This window comes from Meriones unguiculatus, chromosome 3 (genome assembly GCF_030254825.1).
Source record: "Meriones unguiculatus strain TT.TT164.6M chromosome 3, Bangor_MerUng_6.1, whole genome shotgun sequence".
Lineage (NCBI taxonomy): Eukaryota > Metazoa > Chordata > Mammalia > Rodentia > Muridae > Meriones > Meriones unguiculatus.
The window spans coordinates 113,316,543-113,330,191 of NC_083351.1; the positions used below are offsets into that span (position 1 = coordinate 113,316,543).

The window sequence follows — 13,649 nt, forward strand, 5'->3', positions numbered from 1 at the left end:
ATTTAGCTTAACTTTATTTCTATCCTTTCATTTTTATAATGGCCTTATGTTGTCATGTGTGTTCTAGGCAGCCCTACTGATGGATAAGTGGTTTACATTGTGGATTCAAGTGAAAGTCACTTGGAATTAATAACACCAGTTATCTGAGCACAGTTAAACTTGCATGCAAATGTGGCCAGACTCACGCCACATAGAAAAGCCATATGGAATGTTAAAAATGTCTGTTCTTCATATTTAAAAGTGCTGTTCAAAAGAGTAAAAAGATGTAAAGTGTTCATCAAATTGTGATAGAGAGAAAATGAGGCACACAAACACAACGGAATGCTATGCAGCCACAAACATAATGAAATTAGTGTTTAGAAGACAATATGGGGCAGAAAGATGACTCAGTGCTTATAAACACACTCTGCTCTTCCAGAGGCCCTGAGTTCGATTCTAAGCATCCATGTAGCAGCTCACAGCCATCTATATGAGATCTGATACCCTCTATGCCATATAGCATACATGAAGTTAGAACACTCATATACATAAAATAAATAAATAAATCTTACAATAGACAATATGGAAGGAAGTGGAAATTGTAAGTCAAGACAGGTACTACATGATTGAAGTAACATGTTGAGTGAAAACACTGATGTCATAGAAACTGAGAAGCATGGTTTTCAGAAGCTTTAGAGAATAAAGGATGAGGAAAGATAAGCGGGATTCAGTAATATGTTCTAAGAGACAGGTACATGTTGTATGCTATTTCATAGTAAGGCTACTACAGAAAATGATAAAATAGTGTGTACTTCACTAATGAAGGATTTAGAAAGTTCATAATGAAGATAATTAGAAGTGACTTGGGAAACTGAAACAATGTGTAATATACACACATAGAATAGTATAGAGCATATTAATAAGTGAAATCATGCTCCTATGAATTAATAAAATAAAAACAAATTTAAATGAGACAAACAAAAACTAAAACATAGAAATAAGGTTTCTATTGTTAAATTGCAAAATAAATTATTGTAAAATATTTGTTGACTATTACTATTCTAGTGATATTTATTATTCTATATATATTTTTCCTTGTATTTTATAAATACAAATGTAAAAAATTGTTATTCAGTGCAAATGCAGCATATATTACAATTTTGGAAGAGTTTACTACCCATTCCATATAATTGGGTTTTTGCTAAATTAATGATCCTATATAGGTAAAGGTTGGTTTCTGATCAAGTGGATTCACACAGTTAAAACATTACAAAGGAAATGCCATGGGGTACTGAATAATTTGAAATATAATTACCTTCTCTTCTTTCCAAGAAAAAAAAAAGTTTAAATTCAACCTCCTTTATTGTCTTGCCTGAATCTTCTTAAACTATATGTATTCAGCTAGGAGAATTTATTTTGAGTTTCTAAAATTTTAACTGCACACAACACTATTGTACGTGTATTGTCTAGTTGAGGGCTTTGGCTTCAGAGACTAGTTGAGCTCTGCTGACTCTCAAGTTCACCACACATTCATTTTGACTTGGATCAGTATACTGCAGATTTCCTCTGCCTCAGTTTATACATCAAGGCAGAACTTCCTGTCTTACAGTAGTTATTTGGAAAATGTGATGAGAAAATTTTTAACAAGGCGTCAATTTTCAGATGAGACCTCAATATATGTTAAATATTATCACTGAAATAATCTTTACAATCATTAGCTTCTTCATTTCCTTCTGTTACCTAAGATTTGGGGCTAATTTTTATCACAGTAAAATATATATAAAAGGTATAAGTAGTGGTAACAGTTTTCCTCCATTTTCTTGGACCTCATGAGTATGTGGGCAAGAACAGGAAAAAACAAAACAAAACAAAACAAAACAAAAAAACAAATGATCAAACAAAAACAGAAAAACCCCTACTGTTCTTCAGTGTTTCTACATCTCTAATTAGAGTGTTTGCTAATACGTAGAGGTCTATGTAGCTAGAACGGGACCCTTACCTTCCTATTTCCTTGTTTCTTTGGAAAAGAGTGGAAAGGTATGTTTCATTCGGTGGAGTGAGATGTTTGCAAAATATTTATTTGTATTATTCTTAACTTTTAAACTTATCTCACGTTGGAAGCTCCACTTTCTAATTATGCTAATGGCATTGAAAGACACAAAAAAGTTTCATATGTAGGAAATTGCTTTGTGAGACCCTTTTCTAACACAATAGGACGCCTCTTCAGCTTCTTTCTAAATCACCGAAGGTTTTTTGAATCAAAAGCAAAATCCATGGGGATAAATATGCTTTATAAAACACAAGGCCTGGAGTCATCTATTCAGAAAACAGTGCTTACACTAATCTTTTCTTCTGGCAGATGCTACAGCTTATGTATAAATAAAAATATAAAGCATTCCAAGGAAGAATCATACTGAATAGCAGCTGGCTTATATTTACCACCTGAATCTCCCTCAGAATCCTTCAGGGAAACTGTACTTTAACAAGGAGGCATAAGCAATAAAGGCTTTCAGGATGTATGTCCTCAAGTAAGGCCATTCCTGTGCATGCATAAGCTTTTCCAATCATTCAAAAAGAGACAAGCTTGAATCATTCTCTTGAAATGTGACTTTCAAAAAAATATATAACTTTTCTGCATGTGCTGAGAATTTTTTTTCAAAATAAAATACATATTTGCATTATATCATATACAATAATGATGAATTTTCAGATGTAATTATAAGAACATTCTGGTTTCCTGTGTGTTCCCAAATCCCAGATTATTATGAAGTCACTGATTGGGACCTTGATTTTAGAGTTTTGCATTTCCCACCCGGCATTTTAAAATATATATATATATATTTAAATAAGGAAAAGAATTATGCCATGGAGTAATGCACTGAATAATTACCTGAGGCAGACCATACTTGTCACATGATGTGATTTTTGCTGTGCAATGTGGAATTAAATTGTTAGAGGCGGGACCTGGAAACATATCAGTAAGAAGTTCATTTACACACACCTCTGTTCTGGTCAAGGCTTGGTGGGGGACACACTTACCATCAAACCAGTGTTTAAAGTCTAGTAAAACATTTCTCTGTATGAGTGTTTTTTGTTTTTTTGTTTTGTTTTGTTTTGTTTTGTTTATTTTTCCTTCATGGCACTGAATGCCCAGAACAGCATAATGGGACTCTGGCTACATGTGGTTGGCAGGTGGGCATTTCCAGTACTTTTTCCACAGATTGATTTCACTTAAGGGCAAGAATAGGCTTAGCTCTTAAGAAGTAATTGGCTTAGCTTTTTACAGAATCATAATTACTTCAACTAGCTTTAGAAGTTAAATTTCTCACAGTATCTGAAATAGAAAATGCAATTCCAGGCTCAGTGAGCTTGAATAAGGATCTTGAACTGAGCAGACAGCACAAACAATCAGAATCCAGAAGCTCCAAGTTGGATCTCATTAGATAAGGGGTGTGGGGGGTGGAAGACAAAGAAATAGAAATTTTCCTTATAGGAAAAAAAAAACATGCTTTTAAATTTATTGTCTTCAAAGACACTGCCGTTTATAACTCCCAAAATAAAGCATGGTCTTTGGCCAAGGCATGAGTGAATCTTTATTTCAGATCCCAGCTAGAATGATGAAGCTAAATTTACTATCTTAGTCTGAGACTTTAATAGTGATCAGACTAGATTACATGCACAGCTTTGCTTCTCTAGGTGACTCAGATCTGGTTTTGGCCTGTAATAATTGCTTCCAATAGCTCTGTCTTTATGGCTGTGTGTAGACTTGATATTACATGTATGGAATTTATAGGAAGTTTTCAGCATGGCTCAGTTGAAAGTTGAAGCTTCTTTTGAAAAGTGTGCAAAGATGTTCTGCCTTAAAATTGATTACAAGGGATTGGTGAAGATGAGAGAATTTTCATGTACATGGGTGTGTGAGTTTTCCAGTTCCTTAATGGTATAATAGATGGCACATTTAATTTATGGCTCTGTTGCCGCTATCTCAATTTTCTTAATGATTTGTTTGTCTTTTGTTTATTCTGTAGGATTTGATAATGCTCTTGTAGTGTGAGACAGGACCTTCCCAACATCACTCTCATCCAGCCTTCTGGCTTTCTGTGGGAATTGGCTGTCACATCTGGATCCATAATGATTTTCAACAGTCTACTAAACAGTGACAATGGCCTTCACAATGATGCATTCCTTTCTGGGAGCGATATCTGCTGCAATTTTAGATATGTATTCATTTCAGATTTTAACTTGTCATTTTCTAATTGGATGAACTATTGATTTTTTTTAAAGCATGCAGAGAATTAAATGCGAGATCTAGAAATCAAATAATCAATTTGATTCCCAGTTTACTGCTTTTGGCATTGTGACTGTAAACTTACAAAAATCTCCACATACCAAGCTCTTCACTGAGATGAGGTTTATAAAAATATTAGCAAGAAAAATTCTAATTTAAAGTCCTTAAAAGCTATCTCTGCCTCTCTCTTGCCCTCTTGGGGGCATGTGAACTTGAGGCTTACAGCTTTCTAAGTTTAGCTATCCTGTATCTGGTTGCAAGAAGAAAGGAGCAACATATTGGAAGATTAGTCTTGTTCTTATAGCATTAGTGAGAAACACCCTACACTGGATTTCACCTAACAGGGAAATAAAGTGCCTAAATTCTTGATATCTTAAGGCTTTTGTACTTGCTTTTTTTTCTCTACCTAGACTTGTTTTTCCCAAAGTGCTATGAATCTAACCGAGGACTGATACTTCCCAAAATGCATTATTAGAGGGAATTATCAGGAAGGCCATTTTATAATGATGCTCATTCCAAAGTATGAACAATTCTCAACACAAAAATACAAGAAAAAATAATGAAAAACACAAACAAATGAAGAAGGCAATAGATCTGAAAAAGAACTGGATTAACATCACTGAGGAGTAAGACAATCTAAAGTTCAGAAAGAAAAGTTAGTTGACAGCTTCAGTAGGAGATTATATTAGACAAAAGAAAAAATAACAGAGCTTGAAGACACATTTTTGAATTGTTAGTGTTGGACAGACAAAAAAAAACAGTATGAAAGAATTAAGAGAAAATATAAGAGCTGTGGGGTATCCTTAATTAAACAAATATTTCATTTACTGGCATGTTTGAGGGAAAAGGGCTACAAGTAGAGGACATAGAGCACCATTTTAGTAAATGAGAGCACAAAACTCCCCAAATCTTGGGGAAAACATGGACATCCATATCCAAGAAGCATTTAGATTCTAAATTTTAGACTTTCTAACATACATGATTCCAAATGTACTTCACCACGACATATTAGAGTTAAATTGTTAAAAGTCCACAACAAAAGAAGAATATTACAGTCTGCAACAGAGAGTAATGCCAACTAAATTAAAAGGCAAGTACATTAGAGAAACAGATGAAACAGAAGCTCAGGAGAAATTGTAAATGCCAGGATGGCATTGAAGGGGATGTGCTCTCACCCTGATAGAAAACAGCTGCCAAACCAAGGTAATTACACCCATCAAAGGAGAAGGAGCTTCCAGAAAATGTATAAATTAAGGGAACTCCTGACAACTAGACCAGAATTACATGATGCTTACAGGAATCCTATTCCCAAAAAATAATTTGCTAAATACTGTTATTAAAAACATGAAAAATTTTCAGACAAAAAGAGATATGCCAACAAAAATTATGAATACAGCAATTGCTTAAATTTACAAGAGGAAGAAATAGACAAAATATATTCGAAGCTACTTGAAAAAAATCAGAATATAATAAATTTATATGACCTAAATGTTGTTACAAGACTTATCATTACTTAAATTAAACAAATCCCTATTAAACATTAAAACAAAATTAGGCAATTCAATACTCAAGGCATGTCAAAATTCCCAAACGAACAGAGATAACATTTTACAATAGCTGCAATATATTTAGCTATTCCTCAGTTTGGAAATAATGGAAATGATGAAAAAATTACATTAAAATTATTTTTAAATGCACAGTGAAGTTTAATTTGTATAGAGAGAATTAATTTCAAGATAAAAGGAACATACAAAAATGTTAAAATGCAGGAAGCAAATTATTCACAATATAAAAATATTCATTAAATGTAATTCCTTACTGATCTCGGCAGCTATAACAGTAAGATTGTGCCACTGAGATAGTTCACGATCAAGTGGCTTTGACGTATAAAGTGATCCATTCCCAGAATGAATGTTGAAGATCCTGTCAAGGTCAGTATGGCGATCCAAAGTAAATCTAAAAAGAGATGGTAAAGAAAATAGAAGGCAATAATATTGACAGTTTGTAGGAGCAAATAGTTAAACACAAAGATGTCCACTTTACTCATAGTTATAGGAAAACACAGAACTGATGTAGAATATAAACTGTTTCACCAACTGAAACACCTGCACATTTATACTGAAGGCATGAATTGGTACCTTATTTTACATAAATATACAAGTTCTGCAAATGACTGTTACTTAAACTACTGCCTGTTGCCAAATAAGTCAACTATTTTGGGTTTATTTTGGGACACAAAATAGTGTATATTACATGTAGTTTCCTTATCAACTGAAATAAAGTACTCAGTAACCAAGCCTTCTTTTTATTTATTTTTATTATTAGTCACATTTTATTAACTCTGTATCCCAGTTGTATCCCGCTCTCTCATTCCCTCCCAATCCCACCCTCCCTCCCTCATCTCCTCCCTACCCCTTTCCAAGTCCACTGATAGGGGGGACCTCCTCCTCTTTCATCTGACCCTGTTTCATCAGGTATCTTCAGGACTGGCTGCAAAGTCCTCCTCTGTGGCCTAGCAGGACTGCTCCTCCCTTGCGGGGTGGGGAGGTCAAAAAGCCTGCCATTAAATTCTTGTCAGAAATTGTCCCTGTTCTCCTTACTATGGGAAATCAATAGGTAACCAAGCCTTCTGATGATAATTACATATTTGTCCATCATCAAAGGTCAATGCTAGAAACTCAGTCTTTTTATTGATGAGGAAACTGGAGGCAACACTGTTTTCATCACAGCACGTCCTCAACTTGTGGGTTGTAGCTTCGTGTGAGGTATCAGTCCAGCTTCAAGTTCTTTAGCTTCGTATATCATTATAAATGTCTTAAAGTCAGTATAAAAATTCTTATGTGTTTGTAACAAGATAAAGCCTTCATAAATAAATAAAAACAACTGTTCTGGAAACTGATATCATCATGATGCTACATGCTATTTGAAAGCATAATACCAGCACATGTTACCAGGGTAGCATCATCAAGGTAAACATTGATATTTTATCAAATCACATGTTTTACCATAATCAAATAAAGCATATCACTATATGCCTGCACCTGGAATAATTTGCAAATAAAAAAAATTATTCACTTCTAAAAACCCGAAGTTAATTTTTTATCTCTTCTAACAGTCTTCCGGGATTGATTATGGTAGTAGACGGAGTTTGCAACCTTGTAACTTAGACCATGCTGTGCTGATAGTCTCCATTTGTGACATGGTATTATATGTCATTTCATCACAAATTTGAAAGAGGAAATAAGACAAGAAATTATCAAGCTTACTGCCAGCATTATGCTAGCCAGCACGAGATTCCAACCGACACTCACTGAATACTATCTGACTCTCACGTGAAAGCTTTTCTTAGTGAAAAATACATTCTAACATGAGAGAAATCTGCAAATGGTTATCAAATTATGGAAAAATATTGAATTACTTGGTATGTTACAAAACTGCAAAGCTTCTTTCGTCTGAGGAAATAAGCCATGAAGGGGCAATATGTTAAACATAGATCACAATAAGAAGAGTGCATCAGTGACTAATCTCGATTCTTTTTATGTGCTGTTTGTTATTGTACTTCAGTTTCAAAAGGAATAGGATGATGTGAAGAATTATGTGGCAGTATCTTAGAGACATAGGAAATCTTCAATAAAATCATTTTTATATTTGTTCCTTTTTGTGAATGTGTTTGGGGGCATATGCCACACTGAATATGCGGAGATCAGGGAACAGCCCATGGCATTTGTATTTCTTTTGATTTCTGAGGGGGATCACAAGACTTGGACTCTAGTCACCGATCTGGCAAGAAGAGTGCCTACCCACTGAGCCATCTTGTCAACCCCGATCTGCCTTTTCTAACATGATTCACAACATAATTTTATTTCTGTGTGTTCACTTGCAAATTGTGTGGTAATTTTTACTCTGTTTCTTAAAATTATTTCCAGAATATGCTTAAACAAAAATTTTTGATTCATACATAAACAATACACAATAAGTGACAAGTATACCATGTATAATGTGTTTATATGTATGTAAATATGTATATATGTATACATATATATGTACATTGTGAGCCATCCAACAAATGTATGTCAATAGTAACCATATTATCTCTGAATATCTATAATATTCCCTTGATATAGCTGGAGATTAGTTCTGTTCATCCCAAATTTCTAAAATGCTGAAGTCCAGAAAGAAGATGGCAGAACATTCACACAAGAATATAAACATGCTGTAAGCTTTATATCACCTGTAGATGTCGTACAACTGCTAATATAACCTAAATGTATGGTGTTATATAAAGTCTTTTCTTGCTAGGTAAAAGTACATCACTTTTCCCAACTATTGTTCATCTCTACCCCTTTCATCACCTATGGATATCTTACAAATCCTAATGTAGTGTAAATATATGGTGAAACATGATGAAAAGTCTATAAGTGTTCAGTAAAGGCAGAATTTTTTCTAAATATTTTATGTTTTTATTAAGGGTATAAGCCTATGGGTTTGTAAAGTATAATCTATTATATTAAGTGTGTTTTTAGGCATATATATATATATATATATGGTTTCATTTATGTAAGATGCATATTTGTACGATCTATCTAAACCATAACATCTAAGACTATTTACTTACATTTTCTATATCTAAGGTAGAACAAAGTCAAAATGTACCATAGTCAGCATTGAAAATACTAGTCATATACACTATCATAGCTAGCATATGTAAATGTACTTTTTCTCTAGTACTTAAATAAGCATTGTCATTAAACATTTTAATTTATTTGTAAGAACCAAGACATAGACTTTTATATATTAAAGTGACCAGTGTATATGAAGAGACAAATTAAGTTAATTTTGTTGAGAAACATTTTGTTATTATAACAATACCATTTGCCTAAAATAGTCCTCAAAAACAGTATATAATTGTTTAAGCAAAAAAAAAAAATCCAAGAATTTTGTTTAAGCATATTTTGAAAATAATTTTAAGAAACAAAGTAAAATTACCACATAGTTTTCAAATAAACAGAGAGAAACTATATTTCAGCTATGTAGCAGATTCGGACGGGTTTCTTTCCTAGCATACATGAAACTCTGGGTTTGACCCTAGAACCATATAGCTTGAATCCAAAGGAAAAGGCCTGAAATGCTGGGTTTTAGGAGGTAAGAACAGGAAGGTTAAAACTTTAAGGCTATTTTGGGGCACACTGCACAGTTGTGATCAGTATGAGTGCGTCACATGAGCCCGGTTTAAAAGAAACAGGCAAAAGCAAAATATCCAGTTTTGAAAACAGGAACACGAGTACAGCGTACTTCAGTTGGATCTTTGGCACGGAAATTTTAAGTATTTAACGGGGAAAACTAAATACCTATTTTAATTATTTTAAGAATATTCAAAGGAAAAGAAAATCCATATAATATAGCAGTTTTGAGCAAGTATCTAGGATAAAAAGCCTTTATGGTAAAGTTAGGCGGGCAAATGAGAACACTGTGAGATTATCATGTACACTTATATCTTTCTTCTGCCAGTACGTAACTTGTATAGAAATGCATGAATACAGTACAATGTGCTTGCATAAAATATATGAATAAATTACATAGAGATATAATATATTCTGCCTAGCACAATTACTCTTGAAGACTGGCAGGAAAAAAACAGAATTGTTCATTTGAGTCCCATGAAACATGAAACTAAAGATTCTTCACTTTTTAAAACGGAACAATTCACAAGAGTTCACTCAGAAACCACAAAACAAACATTCAAACTCCTACTTAACTGGGTCACATGGATATAAATTTCGCTTCCTAAGAATTATTAAAAGAATGAAATATTTTCACAAAAAATCTTTTGCACAAAAGATTAACATATTAAAGAAAAATATGCTGAAGAACAAACACATATTTATATTTCTTTAATATAAGTGAAAATGCCAATGAAAACTTTACCTCTTGTTCATTTTTATGTGTCTATAACATCTTACACACCTTTAAAATTGAATAGGAACAAAAGCAAAAAGGTACAGAAGTGATTCTGGTGTTTCTGAAACATTGAAACATTAAGAAAAAACCAGCTGCAAAAAGAAAACAAAACACAATTAAGAAGCAAAACTGAAGTAAAATCTCCCCTTTGAGATAAATGGAGTATGTCTATCGATATATGTAACCCAGCATCTTTGATATGTATCAGTGACCAAAATAGCCAACCTTTTAAGGACTCAAACACATGATGTAACCCGAAATGGAATAGAAAAGGCAAGAACCAGAAAACAATAAAGCCCGTGTATACTTTGCTCATGATATTCAGTCAAAACATCCTTTAAACTCTGTGTATACCAAATTTATGTAGACCTGATAGACTTGTAAACAAAGAGAATTTTTTGGTTTTCTTTTAATCCTAAATGCTTACATAATTACCTGATAGGGCTGGAAGCAGAATCTGGGTCTCTTGCCATCACAGTACCAATGATTGTGCCCACTTCAATATCCTCATGAACCTCAAACAGATAGGAGGATCTACTAAAAACAGGAGGTTCGTCCACATCTTCTATGGAGATTTTCACAATTGTAGTATCTTTAAATGGCCCTAGGTAATAAAAACGTGGATCTACATGGGTATTTTCTGCCTCAACCTTCAGAGTATAAAGTCTTCTGCTCTCGTAGTCAAGTGGCTGTAAAAACATAAAAGTCTTCACGTTAGAATTGGGGTAATGTGATATCTGCTCTCCCCGAGTTACACCAGGACTTTAAAATCCTTCAAGTTTTTCATTAGTAAAACGTAATAAAATCAAACACCATTTTCGGTAGTATTTATGATTGTAGATGTCCCGTATGTATTGTTTTGGAACATAGAAACTCATTTTGATTATTGTATGTGGAAATTCTGATGAATATTAAAGACTTCCTCATAAGGATAGTAATCCTATACAAAACATGGATTGATGTTATGCGTTCTCTGTGTCCATGTACTTTATTACATACAGGTAATAAATTGCCTTAAATTATTTAAGGCAATAATTTTGTAATTTAAATATTTGGGACATTTAAAAATCTATGCCAAAGCATTTCTATTAATGTAATGGGTTCATGATACTATAAAGTCTTTTTTTTTAATTTATTTTTTATCATTAGTTACATTTTATTAACTTTGTATCCCAGCTGTATACCGCTCCCTCCTTCCCTCCCAACCCCACCCTTCCTCCCTCATCTCCTCCCTGCCCCTTTCCAAGTCTTTATGAAATTTCAAACACATAAAACCAGAAGTTTTTTAAAATACTTAGGATAAGCAAAATATTATATGATGAGGAAAGAAATTTTTATAACAATTTTATGAATATACAATTTCGTGATGTATTTTAAAACAAAAGGGAACGTTTGCTCTTGAGATAATTCATATATTGCATTTAAAATATAATCCCTTGCCCTGTATGTATTGCAAAAAACATTGCTTGCTCAACTTTGTACATCTTTTTCATTTGTGAAAGCAAAATATTCTGTTTAAATTACTGCTACTTTCTGGGTAGTTATTGTTGCTTGCTGGTTATGAGAAAAACTGGCTTTCTTAGCATTCTTTGTTACTCGGAGTAACAGTTAAGTGTCCTTTGCATTCATTAGCATCCCAGGGTAACTGTGGTAGTTACCAGTACCTCAATGGTTACTCTTTTCATGGCATTTCATTTGTATCTAAATAGAAATTTGCCTTATGTTTCTTATACTGATGGAGCCAACTATAACAAAACCTGGCTACCTCTAAATTCTATCACAGAGCATATGCTAGCAGGAAAATTTAATTTATATAGCAGAAGGGAAAATGTGAACAATTAAATTATGCTCCAATCCATTCTGTCACTTTTTATTAGCAACTCTAATTATTGGCTCATACATCTGGAAAACACGCTATTTTTATGCCTCCAACTGTGATGAAATATTGGTGTTATTAGCTATTAATTGCTCTTTAAGAAAACATTGTTTTTACAGTGGACTTTCAATAACATAGCTAAGAAATATAATTACACATATATTACCTTGCCTGCTTTCTGTTCAAATCTCAGGTTTCATGTTACAAATAAGGGCATATAGTCAGGATGTCTAAAGTGCTCTCTGGCATCAGACCTTTCTCATTTACATTTAATTAAAAACTCATCTGAACATAGCAATGCTGTTTCTTTTCATAGTTAATGAGAGAGAAAATAGAGCACAATGAAATCTCTACTCTCCAAACAGATACACTTGTTTACAGTGAAGCTGAACACCTTTTTCACAGTGATGATGCCTTCCTGTGTGTCCTTCTCAGTTATAATGTCAAACATATCTGTCCCATCTCCATCAATAATGCGGTAATCTACTTCAGCATTTTTCCCCGTGTCAGCATCGGTTGCTTTTACACTTCCTACAGCTGTGCCAACTGGAGAGGATTCAAGAACTCGAAGATGGATGGTGTCTGTACAGAACAAAGAAAATATATAAACGATAATATGTATATCCATACATATGTATATTGTATATATTTATACACATATCATGTCTTTCTCATACATATATATGTATATATATCTATGTATACATATGTACCTATCATCTATGTACATATATTTTATATATATATTATATATTTTATATATATATTATATATGTACATATATGTACATATGAATGTATATATGAGAAAGAAGTGATTAAGGAGATTTGTCTAGCGGATATTAAAGGTAAAGTGAATGTAATACTTTACTGCCTGACTTACACTTTATGTTAGATGTCAGAGAATTAATACCGTGATTATACTTATTAAAAACTAGAGAAAATGAGGGACTTCATGGTCATTTGCTTCCGTATTCTGAATGTGGCAACTGCTTATATCAGGAATTCTGATTTTGAAAATTATTTTATTTGAATAGATAGTATTTGGGTACAGAAAGGTACCTGAATGCATTTATGTAATAACAACAAATCACCTGATAAACAGTGAATACTTGCACTTATTATTTTTCCATGCTCTGTGTAGTTACATACATCTCTTACCTTAGCTGTAGATCAAAACAGTTGAGAAACCTCCAGAATCAGTCACAATGTGTAAGAATCTCATTTTTATTTGTGACAACAAAACTAATGGTCTCTGTTAGAAATAAAAAGATGCCCTTCACAGAGTAGAAACACTGAATTCCAAAAAAGCCTTTTTCATTGTGGAGCAAAATGCTGATATGTCGAAGCCCTTTATGTCTCTGCATATTCTTTCAGCATGAGCATCACCTACTACTAATGAGATTTATATTTGAGCACCTGGTCATAAAATATAATTTCTGATGGGTTAATTGGCTATAAGTACTCCTCTGATTAGAGTACCAACTGCCCATAAATCCCAATTCTCTTTATGTATTAAGGTCCAGACCTGTTAAGTTGTACTGGTATT

The 13,649-nt window shown here is 33.2% G+C and overlaps 1 protein-coding gene across 5 annotated transcripts in view; it reads right to left on the reverse strand.

Annotated features, from left to right (window-relative positions):
- Positions 1-13,649, reverse strand: part of LOC110566624 (cadherin-10) — a 203,113-nt gene that overhangs the window by 15,572 nt on the left and 173,892 nt on the right. For all 5 annotated transcript variants that reach the window (XM_060380432.1, XM_060380428.1, XM_060380429.1 and 2 more), the window contains 3 exons: positions 12,496-12,683; positions 10,661-10,914; positions 6,087-6,223 (listed from right to left, as the gene is read on the reverse strand). In XM_060380432.1, the coding sequence (XP_060236415.1) occupies positions 6,087-6,223; positions 10,661-10,914; positions 12,496-12,683 (579 nt within the window). The remainder of the gene's footprint in view (positions 1-6,086; positions 6,224-10,660; positions 10,915-12,495; positions 12,684-13,649) is intronic.